The sequence below is a fragment of the Rhopilema esculentum genome, chromosome 20, assembly GCF_057945365.1.
Source record: "Rhopilema esculentum isolate cy_ngs chromosome 20, ASM5794536v1, whole genome shotgun sequence".
In the NCBI taxonomy this organism is placed as follows: Eukaryota; Metazoa; Cnidaria; class Scyphozoa; order Rhizostomeae; family Rhizostomatidae; genus Rhopilema; species Rhopilema esculentum.
In genome coordinates, this window is record NC_142834.1 from 10130442 (window position 1) to 10145642 (window position 15201).

At 36.5% G+C, this 15201-nt stretch overlaps 3 protein-coding genes across 7 annotated transcripts in view; 1 reads left to right on the plus strand and 2 right to left on the minus strand.

Annotated features, from left to right (window-relative positions):
- The window catches only part of LOC135687316 (DNA-dependent protein kinase catalytic subunit), a 97943-nt gene that overhangs the window by 65879 nt on the left and 16863 nt on the right, over positions 1-15201 (minus strand). For 3 of the 4 annotated variants that reach the window (XM_065203845.2, XM_065203847.2, XM_065203844.2), the window contains exons 9-16: positions 5706-5802; positions 5463-5518; positions 5160-5190; positions 4492-4556; positions 3824-3916; positions 2969-3025; positions 2060-2155; positions 422-504 (exon numbers count right to left, since the gene is read on the minus strand). In XM_065203845.2, coding sequence (XP_065059917.2) covers positions 422-504; positions 2060-2155; positions 2969-3025; positions 3824-3916; positions 4492-4556; positions 5160-5190; positions 5463-5518; positions 5706-5802 — 578 coding nt within the window. Of the gene's footprint in view, positions 1-421; positions 505-754; positions 860-2059; positions 2156-2968; positions 3026-3823; positions 3917-4491; positions 4557-5159; positions 5191-5462; positions 5519-5705; positions 5803-15201 lie in introns of those variants that run through there. The other variant, XM_065203848.2, reaches the window with a different exon arrangement.
- LOC135687473 (epithelial sodium channel subunit alpha) lies at positions 5329-10563 on the plus strand. 2 transcript variants are annotated; one of them, XR_016145146.1, is made up of 2 exons: positions 5329-8812; positions 10394-10533. XR_016145146.1 is itself a non-coding variant. In XM_089114625.1 (2 exons), the coding sequence occupies exons 1-2, from the start codon at positions 7204-7206 to the stop codon at positions 10561-10563; spliced, it is 708 nt and encodes a 235-aa protein (XP_088970751.1). In that variant the 5' UTR covers positions 6154-7203. The 2 variants fall into 2 exon arrangements, 1 of the variants encoding a protein (XP_088970751.1); XM_089114625.1 differs by having other exon boundaries at positions 6154-7741; positions 10394-10563.
- LOC135687326 (epithelial sodium channel subunit beta) lies at positions 9656-14516 on the minus strand. The gene has a single exon (XM_065203861.2). It carries the CDS (start codon positions 14514-14516, stop codon positions 13074-13076), a length of 1443 nt encoding a protein of 480 aa, XP_065059933.2. The 3' UTR covers positions 9656-13073.

Consider the following 15201-nt stretch of genomic DNA (forward strand, 5'->3'; position numbering starts at 1 on the left):
GCCCTTGAAAAAAATTTATCAAATATTACAAGAAACGATGATTGCGCAAAATAAAGAAACACTTCCATGATAACATCTTGGTTAGTCCTACCCACCTATTGGCTACCTATCAATTCATTAGCAACCACGCCATACATTTGCACTTATTCAATTAAAAAAGAACTCTCATCAAAAAAACTGAATGTCACCGGATCAATCTAAAACAACTGAGAAAAAGGAGTGTCAATTCGCAAGCAGCAATCGGCTATCCATCAACTCATTAGCAGTCACGCCATACATTTGCATTTCTTCACTAAGAAAAAACTGAATGTCATCGAATCAATCTAAAACAACTGAGAAAAAGGAGTGTCAATTCGCAAGCTGAAAGATAAATACAAACAGCATAACTGTAAAGAAACAAGTTTAAATCACGTATTCTTACTTTGAAAACAAATGTTGACTTTTATTCATTATTTCATCAAATAAAAGTTTGACATCAGTTTCACTCAGCAACATTTTGCAAGCCTACAAAAAATTTGCATTCAATAAGATTTGTGAACAATTTTTGGGGGGTACAGAATTCAAGGAAAAAAGCAAAATATTTAAATCATACAGCTTTTCCTCTAATATTATTTACATCATTAAACGTCAAAATAATGAAAACTAGTCATCACATTTTTCTTTTGAAGAAACAGCTTCTTTTAAAGACTCATTAAAAATAACAAGGAATGAGAATAGAAGAAAACAACTAAGTACAAGGCCAATCGAAGCTTACTGAGCGATGGCATATATTCGTACAAAATCCCACCAGGTTTGTTTCCATTTTGGCAATTCAGCCAGTTGGAAGAAAACAGAATTTATGGCTGTGCGAGTTGCTAGTCTGTGGGATTTTAATTGAAAAAAGTCCTATAATATGGAGCAAAAAAGCTTTTTAAAAATTAGCAGGTCCACTCAGCAACGCGAGTTACCCAAATCTTTGATGGCAAGCGGATTTCTTCCGAATAAACTAATAATTCTCGAACTTTGCCATTACAATCCTTATTTAGCAAGAATGATAAATGCAAGAATGAATAAAAAATCAATGCATAAAGAACTAGAGAAAAACATGTAATGAAAGTTGAAGCAAACGGAGCATTCATGTTTTCTAAACTCAGAATGTTGCTCCATTGCAGTGGTCAATCTGAAACATTTTGGCTTTTATGTTCTCAAAGGATTGTTAATTTTTAAAGCAAATACTCCCAGAACTGGTACCCAGAATGCTGCGCCAAAACAGGCATTGGTTCGTTGAAGTTATCTATATTATCAAAGGCCCTAGGGAAGTCTACTTATGTGTCATTACCGCCATGTGGTCCAGTTTATCGTGAACTGTTAGGCAAGTCAAGAGCAAAATTTACTGTCGAGTGATCCTCGCAGAAGCCAGAGTGGTGCATCTAATATTATTCCAATTCAAAAATGTGCCGTTCTGTCTAGGATGTAAATTTTAGAATTGTAGATTGACTCTATTTAGATCATGCGGACACGGTGGTCGTAACATTAACGTAACGTAAGGTTCCAAAGCATTCGTTTGCATCCATATATCCATATGCAGCAATCTGGTTTCTAGTTTCCAATGCAAATAACAAGAAATCACTTGCTCGAAGAACGATAAAAAAATATTTACTAACAATTGTTAAGATGACTTCTGTTGCCAGCTTTATCTACTGGATAGCCCTTTGTGGAATATTTCTGGAATGACAGAAATACTCTTCTGGTCTCTTCTTGTGTCTCTCAGAAACAATTTATTCACAACTCTGTGAATCAGGTTTTAGGCTCTTTTAAAACCTCAGTCAATGCACAACAAGATCGAGCCTAGTGGGACCAGCCTCTATGTGCGTAACTATGAACTAAAGATTCGGTGGGATGTCCAATTTGTAGAAAAGGTCACGTTCGACAGATGAAGCTTGAGATAATGAATTGACTTTCCGGTGACATCTGAATCCATTAAATTGTAAGAACTGTCGAACACACTCATGCAAAACACTCATGAAAATCATTACACAGGTGGCAGATCGTTATAGGAAAACTCAGTTGTACGACCTACCTTGGCAAACATCCCAAAGCCTTTAACAGCCAATGAAAGCTCTTTAGGATCTGATGATTCGGCATTCAACTTCCCATGAAAATCTCTGAGAAGGGTCTACAAACAAAAATAAGTTTTTGCGAAATAGAAATCAATATATACTTTCTTGCCAAGGTTTCTAGCTTAATCAAGTTTTACCATGTCCTGGAGAAAGCCTTGAAGTAGTTGTTTAATTCTTTAACCTCACACTATCAAAAGAAAACTGCTCACGATTATTCAGATGGTTATAAAGAAAAACCAAGGTACTTTTTACTTGTGACTAAAAGCCGTCATATACATATAATCAAAGGTTCAAGACGAAGAATCTTGAAAAAAATTAGAATTTGTTACAAAATAACACATTGACTAAGCTCTAATTGTAAAAAGTGCCGAATGGTTCCAAGGGTAAAAAATTATGGTATAAAAGTACTCAAAGATACCGTACTAAGACAGGTTGAGGGTGCTTGCTCAGAGAAAGCGATTTTTCAAAAAGTAATTTGCTATACAAACATATATCAATAATTGGTTTTGATTTATATGGCTTTCTTCGACTAAATCATAACTTTTTCCTTAAATAAATAGTCATCTTTTCTTGGTTTTTTATTGCAACCGACTGGTCTTGATTTCAATTTCACATATGAGGTCTACAAAAATTAAATGAGATAATTAAAAAAAACTACCAGTAGGAGGGAAAAGAAGGCTTTTATGAAGTATTATAAGAATGCAACAATTACCAATGCTATAGGGACAAGTGGAGGCCAGCTTATCAATCCAATGGTGGATGTGATGGTAAATCAATCGGCTTAATTGAAGAGCAAGGGAGAAAAATCGATGCATATGATAGCTTATGGTGATCAATTAAATTATCATCGCCTCTGGAGGCCTACTGACCGTTAGTATTTGAATGGATTCTGTTTTCTTTGGATGCCTTACAATGCATTGAGATATCTGCACGTAAAAACAAAAGTAAGCACTTTAAAGAATAAAGCACAAATAAAAATTTGCAAGAAAAATGACTATGAAAATGCAAATGTGGACAAATTTAATAGGTCGAAATTGCAAATACATTATTCGTGTTAAATCTATTTATCTCTAAGAATTTCGAATTACTTTAAACTTTTCTTCAATCGCTTAAACAACGGCCTTGCTAACCCTGAAACGCTCCAGCCTTTCCTTTTCGGACAATGTAAACTCATTTTGCAAAAAGTTACATAACATCAAAAACAAAGAATCCTGCTGAGTGCCGATCTGACAAAAGAAATTTATAACAAAGACATAAGGATATTTTATGTTCCAAAAGCCACAGTCAGGAAAGAATCGAGGAGAGCATATGGCCGCAGGAATAAGATCGTGGATTGGAGAAATTAACTGGGTACATGTCGGAGAAAAGCTTCACAATGAAGAGTCATGCGCTCTATACGTATGAATAAGCATGACATGGCATCTCAATATACGTCAATGATTGAAAATGGAATGAGCCGGCCATTTGATCAAGGGTGTGAGAAGTATAGAAAAAGACCGTAATGACAACAATAGTAAACGAAAGCAACATGAAAAGTGATTCTGCCACATTCAATCAACCATTTTCAGATACTTTGCTGAAATTTTTACCATGACACATATAAATTACTGTCAGTGACCAGAGCTATCATAAGATTCGATGTATATCACAAAATTAAAGCATTCTAATGTGTATCTTCGAAGTTCAACCTTCAAGCAAGTTACAAAAAAGACTGTTTTCATTACCTCTTTCAAGCAGGAATCCCAAGCCTTCAATCCAGCGATTTTCATATCTTTGTTACTATGCTTGCTCCAAAAACAGAGCGTGTCATAAAGTGGCTGAAACAATATTTCTAAATTTTAATTATTAGCTATCAATCTTTATTTTGAAGAATAATTTCAACGAGGTCTTCTTAAATTTCAAAAAGCTAGTTAGCAAAAATAAATTTCTTATTAGTTTAAAATATAAAACAGTAGATATAATAAGACTGAATAAAAAACATTAATGAATCTATGAAAGAGTGGTTTAATGCATGTCAATATGGAGCATAAGAAAAGAATCTTTTATTAAAGTTTTAAGAGGCAAAATGCCAACTGCATTGTTTGAAATTACTTTTTGAAGCTAACTTATAATGTTGTAGCATACAGTAGTACCTGTCCCTTCAAAAAGAGGTGTCAAATAGAGAAAAAGGAACCAACATAAACAATCCAAAGTGCCAAGAAAGCAGTTGCTAACTATGACAACTTTCTCTTGAATTTATTCTTGCTTCATTTCCATACCCCCATACAAACTAGTCATCGAAAATTGATTTTTCTCTTCTGATTGTAATTTAAGTAGGAAAATAAATAATGCAGACAACGTTAGCCCAGATATTTCAACATAGAATTAAGAAATGTACTGGCAAAGCCCCCACCTCCCAGTCATCTGTGATTTGCTGACGAAAGAGAACTGCATGCTTTTCTAGCAAACACAGGGCGGCTGCAAAAGCAAATTATGAAACAATGAAATGCGCAGGATATCAGTGTAAAAAATGCAAGCATGAACCGAATGGCTTATGTCTTTTTCTTGATAGCGAATGAAGTGTCTTTGCGATAACTACAGACCCAAGGGTCCGTGGTTCGAGTCCCTGGCTTGACCAAACTTTCTCCAAAAGTGAGGAGAGTCACCAGCTCTCTATAATTCTAGGCGTAGGAATCACGAGGTGTGGTCACATCGAGAGGAAAGACCAGGACACTGCTCGATAACCTTAAGCTTCTCAGTGTCTTAAAAACTACCTGTGGATGCTAGGTAGAAACAAATACAAATACAAAATGTGTTTGAAAATGTCATGCATTGTAAAAAAAGTATATAGATGCTTAAATCCCGTTGCTCCTATTTAAATACATTGGTTTTTTATGTGTTGTAGTCATGACATGCAGGCAAAAATTTTACTATCTAGTATGCTTGTCATGATTTTGGCATAAATTGGACAATAAGTGGCAGTTGAACTTCTGTATTCGCTAATATTATTGATAGTAAAACGGTAAAAAGAAAATGATTAGATTTTCTGACAAAAAATTATTAACTGTGCTTTTCATTTACCTTTGGGTACTTCATACTTTGAAAGCTCAACCTAGAAGTTAAACCATGAAATCATTTTGAAAAAATGTTTTTTTGATATTATGGTGCATATAGGAATTTAATTGCATTAAAATAAACGAAGGTTGTAAATGTAACTTTTAAGCGTGCAAGGGGAAACAATTAGCAGGTAGAACATAGGTTGCGACGAAAACACAAAATCCCTACATATAGTTAAGAGATTTCAGACAGCGATGAAAAATCAGCTATTGCCGATGGATCTATTTGGAATTCAGCTGAAAAAAATGAAAAATCGTGTCATTGTACCTTCGGGTTTATGGCCATCTTTGTGTAGCAAAAGAGGTCATCTATGCTTTTTGACCCTAAAATAACGAAAATTCAAAATGATTCTGTCAAGCACAAACAGTACCTTCAGGCCAGCATAAGCAGATTCGGTTGATCAGAATTCGGAGCCCTCTAAATTTACCATTAATAGGAAGAGGTAATCGGCAATCAGGGCCTAAATATGGAGAAAATAACAAACAAGCATTCCAGCTGTTTCCCAATTACCTTCCTCCATTGATTGTGTGAAATTGACAAGGTAGCCAGCCAATCCACGCAGGCAACCCCCAATTACCAGAAACTCAGGCTTCTTTGAAACGACCATCTATAGCAAGAAAACAGATTCTTGTTATATAGAAATATAGAAAGAAAACAGCTCAACAGATATAACGTCACATATCATAAAGAACTATCAAAAACTAATTGTGGGAACAGCTAAGAACAGTTGGCATGATGTGTGGCAATCGTCTTTTTCAAAGTTGACCTGATGCAACTGTTACGTTGCATAATTATTATTTGCATTTCAATTAAATGTATAACAACAATTCAAGAATCAAAATGATACAAAAATTACAAGGCACAAAATGTAAAAATGTTCAAACAAATTTAAAAGTCACTGGAATTAAATGAAGCTGTAAGTTAGAACAAAATTTTCGCGGTAGTAATGGTCTCAAAAATAGCGAGGTTTCTTTTGAGTTATAATAAGCAATGGGAATTAGAAACGGGCTTAATTGGTAGAGCAAAAAGGGGATTTTTGGAGGCAGTTAAGTTGGAGGTCACTCGCAAAGATATCTGGACCAAATTAAGTAGGAAAGATTTTTCTGTTGATTGCATCCAGACGATGGCAACTAGCAAGCGATGGCAACTATCGAACGTTCTCGTATTATGCGGCTATACAAGCCCAACATGCTAAAATCAGTATATCAGAATTTATCAAAGCTGTCCGGTGGTTAAGTGCGAGGTTACGCTTGAGGTGGTGTGTCCGTACAAATAACTTGCTTTGAGAGGGGTTTAGCTTGGGCTGAACCAATCCACGTAAATAAGCACGGTCTAAACCAATCAAATAACAGAATATCTTATTCATGTCAGCATTTTGTCAGCAGTTTCAACCAACGTACATGGAACCATAGGGACACAATGTCTTTCACAAGACACGGAAAAGGGCGTACACTTGAAGAACAGTACATAGTTTCAGGTATGCTCCACTCCAGATAAATTTAGATCCTCAACATCTGAAAGGGAGATCTAGGAATCTCTTAAATCACATGGTCAGAAATAAGCACCAAAAAGAGAAGAAAAAAACGCGATGCCTTGCACTGGAAGAGTAGAATCATCGTTCTCTAGAAGGACTTCTATGATAGGATGGTTCTAAGATACAGTAGCCCGACCGTAATTTTAAGTTTGATAACAAAAAAGCGCGTTAAAAATTGGTTAAAAATAAAAACCTGATCGGTACGGACAATAGAAAAATGAAATACAAGTAAGCACCTTTGTAATATCAGTCTAAATGGATTCCCTGATCACATGCGCCCTGAACTTTGCTTAGGAAAAGATCTGACCGTGCACAAAGATCAACGGGTACTTGCTCGTTAGATAGCAGTTGATAGGACATACTACCATTATACGATGACCTGTAGGCCTAAATATGAAACAAAATAGAACATTTAAGCGACTGCAGTTCAACCCTATGCTAATGTGCTTTTTAAAAAAAAAATTTCGACCTTAGATGAAATACAAGATAGCGAAACACTCCACAGAAATCGCTTGCGAGAATGTAAATGTAATGGCGGGCATTGATGAAGAAAAATCAGTTCGAAGCGCTGTTCAAAAATATTTCTACCAGACAACAACACATGGGATTCCAGCAGTGTATTTCAATGAAGGAAAGACGAAAAAGGTTATATGGTCAATCATTTTCTTTGCTCTTCTGGGCTCCTTATCCTTCAACGTGGCAAACCTTCTTTCAGAATACTTTAGCTATCCAATTTACCAACGGGTGCGAGATGAAAGGCCTACAGAAGTCAAATTCCCTAGCGTTACTATTTGTACAGCAAGCGACTACTCAAAGTCGTCGGTGACGAATGAAACACTAGAGAATGTTGGTCTTTTTGTCAGCAAGATAGAAAATAACGAAGTCGATTACGACAGTTTCGGTGAATGGCGAAACAAAATGGAGCAAGAACACCTGACACATGTTCACACTACTGAATTTCAACATAAGGTGAAATCAGAATTCAGACCAATGCTTTTGAAAAGCCTTAAAGGTTCGTGTAGCTTTTCCACAGTTAAATCATGTAATTATTCGCGGGATTTCAAGTTGACGTTCCCATCAAATGAAGACAAGCTTTGTTATACCTTCAATCATAATAAAAGCGATCCTTATTTCCAGAGAGGGAATGGCCCGTTATTTGGTCTTTCCATGGTACTTTATGTAAATCAGTCAGATTACGTGCCAGCGATGGGCTTTGATAACGGTATTGGCCTTACAGTCTATATCCATGCTGTTAACACCTACCCATTTCTGGGAGTCCATGCAATAAGCGTCCCACCGGGCTACAGCAGCAACATTGCAATGCACAAGATAGTGACTACCCGTCTCCCACCTCCATATCCATCAAGATGCACTGACGGACAAGATATTCTCAATATTTTCCCGGGGGACTACACGGCCATGAGCTGTGAAGTCTCTTGTCAATACGACTATATCTATAAGAAGTGTGGATCTATCGAGCCTTTCATGCGATCATTTATGCCACCTGAGCAGTACCCCCGTACAAAAAGTTCCGACGTCGAAGATGTCCTTGAGTGCAGAAACAGGATACTTATGGAGCTTTACGAACATGGGTTTCACGAAAAATGCAACTGCCCACCTCCTTGTGTGGACGAGGTCTACCATCACATTGTCTCAATGACAAAATGGCCAGCCTTAGTCGACATACCACTGTACCGGATTGCCTTTGCAAAAGCGCTCAGTTTAGAGCCAAACAAACTTACACGCGAGTTCATACGGAGCAACTTTCTGCAAATCCGGGTATATTTTGATGAACTCGGTTACAAGCATGTCTACGAGCAATGCAAAATATCATTAGCTGAATTGTTCAGTAACCTTGGTGGCCAACTAGGATTATGGATTGGTTATTCATTGTTTTCAATTATTGAGTTAATGGCAATGCTAGTAACAGTAGCATATCTTTTTGTGAAGCAAAAATGCACCAATAGAGCAAACGTAAAATCGAATGGTATCAGTCATGAAAATGCACAATAATTCAAAGGAGACGGCGTGAAATAAGAGTAGCTGCTTGCAGTTTTACTCATCGAAAGCCTAGAGAAAAACGGTAAGCTATTATACGTCATGCTTGAAAACAACGTAGCAAATTAGAAATATCATAGATCTTCCCAAATTTTGTTATTTGTTCAATCCGCAACATACACGCTTTTTTATAAGAACACGAGCCTAAAAATTTGTCAAAACCTCCTGCGCAGTATATACATACTCTTGTCCTTTTGACAAAAAGAGACTTTGGAAAAGTCTACCTCTATTACTGCAAAATAAACATAAAGGAGAAGCACGAAATACTGCCATGACTTTTTTGTATCAGCAAATATCGTCGCATTCGATACGAGAATTATACTATGTTAAACCTTGCTGGAACTGTTGTTGGAAAGTTTGAGGAAAAATACTAAAAACGCTTTGAAATTGGAAACAATATTCTAAATAATTTAGCTTTTCTGCACAGGAAAAAATCAAAGGCCCTGGGGCATAAATAAACAAGGGTCCCCTTGATTTGTTAGCCAATTATTAACTCTTTATCTATGTTCAATCGCATGCCGTTAGTGAGTGTTGTCACCCGCGTGTTAGCATAAATTATTTTTCCTTCTTCTTCTAAAAATCTTTCAGTATGACAAACCTCATCAACAACAATTTTTGATCCTTCAGAATGGCGCACCTTATAACAACCTTCAAATGTTCCAACAGCTATGAGATAATTATTTCGCGCCTTGTGAAGGTCAGCAGTCATCGTCCAAGAAACATCACTGGTGCACAAGGCAAAAACACGTTCTGCGTTTGCCCCGACAAATAATGTGCTTTTAACCTTTGAACTTTGCCCGGACAAATAATGTGTTTTTAACCTTTGAACTCTACTTGACGCCCTTTGACTTGATCGAGATGCTATTTCATTATTAGCTGATAAGAACTAAGGAAATGTTTGTTAAAAAACACCAAAAAACTGCCACTGTCTGCTTTTCCTACCGTCACAGGCTAGATTCATTTCCGCAAGAAAATGTATGACGGGACTGCCTTTCCAGGAGGCCCCAATGGGATAACTGCCCCCTCATCATCGTGGTATTGGTTCTGCAAATAGTTATGACGTCATGATTCAAAATACCCGTTCAAGAAATGTAAGAAATAGGTTATTCAATGTGCATCAGCTGAAGTTTGGTTTTTCTTCTGCACACTTTGCTTATATCTGTCTCTAGATGTTCAAATATGCATCCACTTAGATGTCACCAAACTCACTTATACCATTGTGATTCTCATGAGAGCCTAACTCTGACTGAACTTACTAAAGAATAACTTGAAATATGCGAGAATTTTTAGCGTCGATCTTTCTATTCTACGTTCTTTTGTTCTCCATTAGAATCAATACATCTTAACCATTTGTATTTTAACTCTTTGTAAATATGTAGATATTGAATGAATCAGTTAAACAGACATGAATTAAAATTTTAAACCCTGTTCACATTCAAATGAACTTTATTGGTCACCTATTTATTAGCTATTCTTCCTGCTTATAACAGCTATCTAACTTGATGATAAAATTCACACCGTTAACACCTTTAAAGTGCTTACAGTATTGCCCCAGACTTTTTTCAAAAATCCTTCAACATCTATAACATTTGTTTTTTATTTTCAGTGCAAGGGGTGACTGATTCGAATGAAGAAAACAAAGACACGCTGAAAGCTATTTGCCATTCTACAGATACGATTCGTCAGTACAAACACATCAGTACATCAGTACAGATAAGATCTTCTTTGAGAAAAGATCGACCTCGACTGCTGTGTTCACGTGACAGGCAGGCTTGAAGCAAAATCTATACAAATGCACATTTACACGATAAGGTGCACCGCGCGCGCGAAAGCTCATACTTGTTTCCTTGGCACTCGAACAATTATTTGTAAAACAGGGCATCAGCGATACCTTCAGAAGATGCAATACATTTCCATTAATGGATTTCCACTAAAACTTAAGCTTGATAAAACAGCAAATTACAGGGCTTTCCACTAAAACTTAAGCTTGATAAAACAGCAAATTACAGGGCTTTTATTTTTATTTGCATGTTCAGGCCGTGTAATCGGTCTAGTGACTTGATGACTTTCTTGAGAATCGCTTCGATAAACTGACTTTTTTCTAAACAGGTTCCTCGAATGAACATCCCTTTATGATGTTTAAATGGAAAACTGCGAACGTCAATATTATTGAGGGAGTTTTTCTTCTTTTTCATTTCATTGATACGAACCTGAACCTGAACTAATTGCGGTATTTAATATATTTGAAGATAGCACAGAGGTTTTGCCAACAGAATAAGCGAGTAAAAAGTTGTTTCTTTACTGCAGAGACTCGTGTTGTCTATAGTACTGAAGTCATGCTCTGTCCATTCAAAAAGATTGCGTCCCTACCATTCAAAAACATTCAGTCGTTTATAAATTTTCGTATCGATTTGAATATCGGTATGTATTTTAATGCCAATACGAAGTCAACGATTTGTCAACAATATAAACAGCATGTTTGTGCAAGCATCAGGCGAGAAATAGTTCTGAAATTAGAACAGCCACGGAGTAATTTAAATACCAGTTTGCCCAAATAAAATGCGTTTAAAAAATAAGAACAAAAAAGCCAGCTGAGTTTGAAGAACCTTAAAACGTAATTTGACCAGCATTTGACTGCATATGCTTCTTGTTTATAAGTGTGACCCTTAAACATTGTTTTTGGGCACATTGCTTTTTAAATACATTGCAACATTTACAAATATTACCTTTTTATGAACCTTTTCATTAACGAGATATGTTTTGTGACACGGAATAACTTTCTTTGCTGATTTTATCAAAACAACAATACATGATCAAATACATCCCAACTTATTCTGCAATAAAAGGTAGTCCTCTATCTAAAACTTAAAACTTTAACTTGGGAACAAATTGAGAACAGTCATGACTCAAAATACTACTTAAGTGTGTAATCCCTCTATAAATCAGTTCCCTCCAGGCATCCTGCCCATGAAAGGTCTCTCCGTTCTCACACAATCGAAACAATGAGACAATACACTCTTTTTTAAAATAACTGGCTTTAAGAAGTCAAGTACTGGCATTGCACATTGTATTACAGTACTGGCAGACTCTAAGTTTCGTAAATAGCGCATGCATGATGCATTTTTGTGAGACTCTAATTGTTGTATTACTGTTGTTCATTTGAGGTCTGTTGAGATATATAAAATCATTTTGGTTACCAAAGGTATTATATCATCGCATAATCTGATATTGCATTCAAACAATTCTTCGGGGATTAGCAGAAATTTTGCAAACTTTTGCGTCAAACATATCGTGAATTCAAAGTGTTTTTAATAGCCCGTTATTAGTTATTATAACGACCACGTAACGTCGGAACTGAAGTATTGACCTAAACTGAATATCTTCGTAAAACCTATAAAATCGACGAAATCTAAATTCTCAAAATATTTAGATTATTTCTCACAGGACTTCTATCTTATTCACTTACAGGACCGTTATCAATTGCAATCTTATTGTAAAATTCATCTGTGATGCAATTAAAACGCTCTGCGAGTAAATGTATTCAGGATGGACTTTCACAACGCGATCAGGCGAACTTGAAATTATGACATCATTGGGCCTTAGATGATATGCTGTTATTGACAAAAGTAATGTCAGTAACTTTGCAGAAACATAAGGAAAGACTCCACACCATACTATACTCTGAAAGCCTCTTCACTAGTCAGTAACCTAGTATACCGTATAGCCATAGTTGGTATAACCTAGTACAAATATAAGCACATATAGTTTTGACTGCTAAATTACAACTCACATCAGTACGGCACTACAGCAACCCTGGTTTCCATTTAAATCTTTATCAATACGAACATTAAACAGAGATGATATTATAATTAATAGAAAGTTATGAATTAGCTTTCAAAATAAGTTAATCATGCAGGGATGACTTAACCTGCGCGCAGACTCGGAAATTTAAAAGAGGAGGGAAAGTAGAGTCTGCGCAACAGAGCCGCTTTTCTTGTTCGCTGACATCAGCACTTTATTCTAAGCACTAGAACAACAACTCCATTAGCGTGCAATCTTTTTCTGTACTTTTAGTTGTTCAAAAGAACAAACAGACCTATTCTATTATCCTGATACCATTCATTTATACTTCTGCTCGAAGGCGCCACTTTGAAAACTGAAAAAAACAATTGAAATTCCCACAGCCAATCAAATTCGGTTCCTTGATTTTGAAGAACCTGTGAACAAGAAAATCGGCTCGGCTTCGCAGACTCTATTTTTTCTCCTATTTTGTTCAAAGTACCGTCTCAGAGATTTATTTCAACATCTTCTGGATTCCGTGCTGTATCAGTTTTCGTGTCCTCTTTACCACAACAGGCCCAGTAAATCAAAGAGCCAAAAAAAGCAATTGTTTCAAAGACGGAGAAAACAGAGGCTCCACACCAAAATCCAAGATGACCACCAATGTTGCTGATAAGATCAAGTTCACCAACAAGTTCTTTTGTTTTGTAATGCATTACGTGCAGCTCATCAAAGTAAACCTTTATCTTGAGGAAACTCTTGGAGATGAAATCATCACTGACATTCTTTTTGTCAGATCCTAGGACTGACTTTGCAAAAGCTCGGTATATTGGTAGGTCCCCATCGACAGGCCACTTCGAGTATGACACCCTTGAATTGTATCCTACTTCTTTGCAGGCTTTAGGGCAATCACAAAAAAAATCACGTACACCCTCGAGATATTTATTTCGCATTTTAAGTTCACATTTAAGCATATCTAACGTAACATTTGATTTATTCTTTGGTTTAAAACTTCCCCTAATCAGAGGGTTCACGTAGCTGCATTTTTCAAAAACATTTTTATACACGCAAGTAGCCAGACAAGACAGATACGTATAACGACCAGGCAAGTAGTTTGTGAATCCTTCTCCATCAGTGCAGTTTGTATGAAATGGGTATTTAAGGGAGATGGTTTCACTTTTGAAAAAAGAAATATGAGTTGATGTTCCTGGGGCAACGAGAATACCACCAATTTCAAACAAGGGAATGGTATCCCGTTCATGGATGTAAATGGTAAAACCAGCACCGTTTTGTGTTCCTATCAGTGGCAAGTAGTCAGATTCGTTGACATAAAGTATTAATTGCAAGCCAAAGAACGGTCCGTTTTCAGCCTGAAAGTATGTGTTTGGCCCCGGTCCGTGAAAGGTATAGCAGGCATCAGTCCCGTAGGTAGATCTGAAATCTCTGGTGACGTTGCAATATTTATTCGATGCAAATAAACAGGCATCTTTGATATGCCTCAGTAACATTGGTGGGTGCTCAGGAACTGATATGTTGCTGTTTTCAGAGACTGCTTGTACCTCTAAAGACGTATTTTCAATGAAATCGAGGAGATCAGAGATATTAAGATTGCCCGTTTTCATCTCATCAAGTTTCCTCGTTATTTTATTCACAATGTCGATGGGTAAACTAGATTTTGTGGCTTTGCCGTTGCGGCATATTGTCACGCTGGGAAACTCTATGCGACTATGTGTCACCTTTTCAATCTTTGTGTACACCTCTCGCTGTGTGAAGACGTAGATAGAATCATAGACTGCAAAGGTAACTGTAACAAGCAAGCAAATGAACAAGAGGACAAAAACAAACTTCTTCAACGCTGACAAACTGTTATAAATGGCTCCAATTCCGTGAATCGTCGCATTTTCTCCATAAAACTTTAGGGCTGACCTGATTCGATCCTTTCTATACATCTTTATATTCTTTAAGTCTTCAATTTAAATCTAAGAATGTGTACTGTATCACTGCACAGTAAGATAAAGTCGAATGATTGATGTAGTGGTAGCAAGCTGCATTGAAGATCATCGTCTGCAGATAGTTAGACGAGGGGGTCTTACATCAACCTGCAGGTAATCTACGCGTGTAACTGACTTACAACAAAAAATGCTGAATGATTATAATGAATGTTGAACCAGCAACGCATCCTTTATCAATAGCCAGGAAGTATCTGCAGCAATGGGGTAGCTGATAAGATCTATACAGGCTACTGCTTACCCGATTTGTTTAAATTTTAATAGCTTTTAAGCAATTACTATGCCTATACACAAGGTGAAAAAGTACCTGCAAATGAGAGCAGTACTTTAAACCTTTCAATTAAGATCTTGAGCTTCCTTTCAAATTTTATTATTTAGGTTTGAGGTTGAATAAAAAACTACTTGTATGAGCCAAATAACGAGTGCCATGTGCTTTCTTCTATCTACAATGACGTTTTGCAAAACAACTGTCAATAATACATTAACATGAAGTATTCCTGGTTCGATAATACACGAAGAAAATCTATCCGAAGACATAAAATGACACATTACACAAACGTTTTATTCCTCAAATAGCCCCCTTTCTCCATCTTATTTCCTTTCACGTTATCGCTGGAGTCCTGTT

Bases quoted from the DNA above. Each gene is read 5' to 3' on its own strand.
- LOC135687473 (XM_089114625.1), top strand. From the start codon at position 7,204: ATGAAATACAAGATAGCGAAACACTCCACAGAAATCGCTTGCGAGAAT. The intron at 7,742-10,393 runs GTTCGTGTAGCT...TTTTATTTTCAG, and splicing joins GCTTTTGAAAAGCCTTAAAG to TGCAAGGGGTGACTGATTCG.
- LOC135687326 (XM_065203861.2), bottom strand. From the start codon at position 14,516: ATGTATAGAAAGGATCGAATCAGGTCAGCCCTAAAGTTTTATGGAGAA.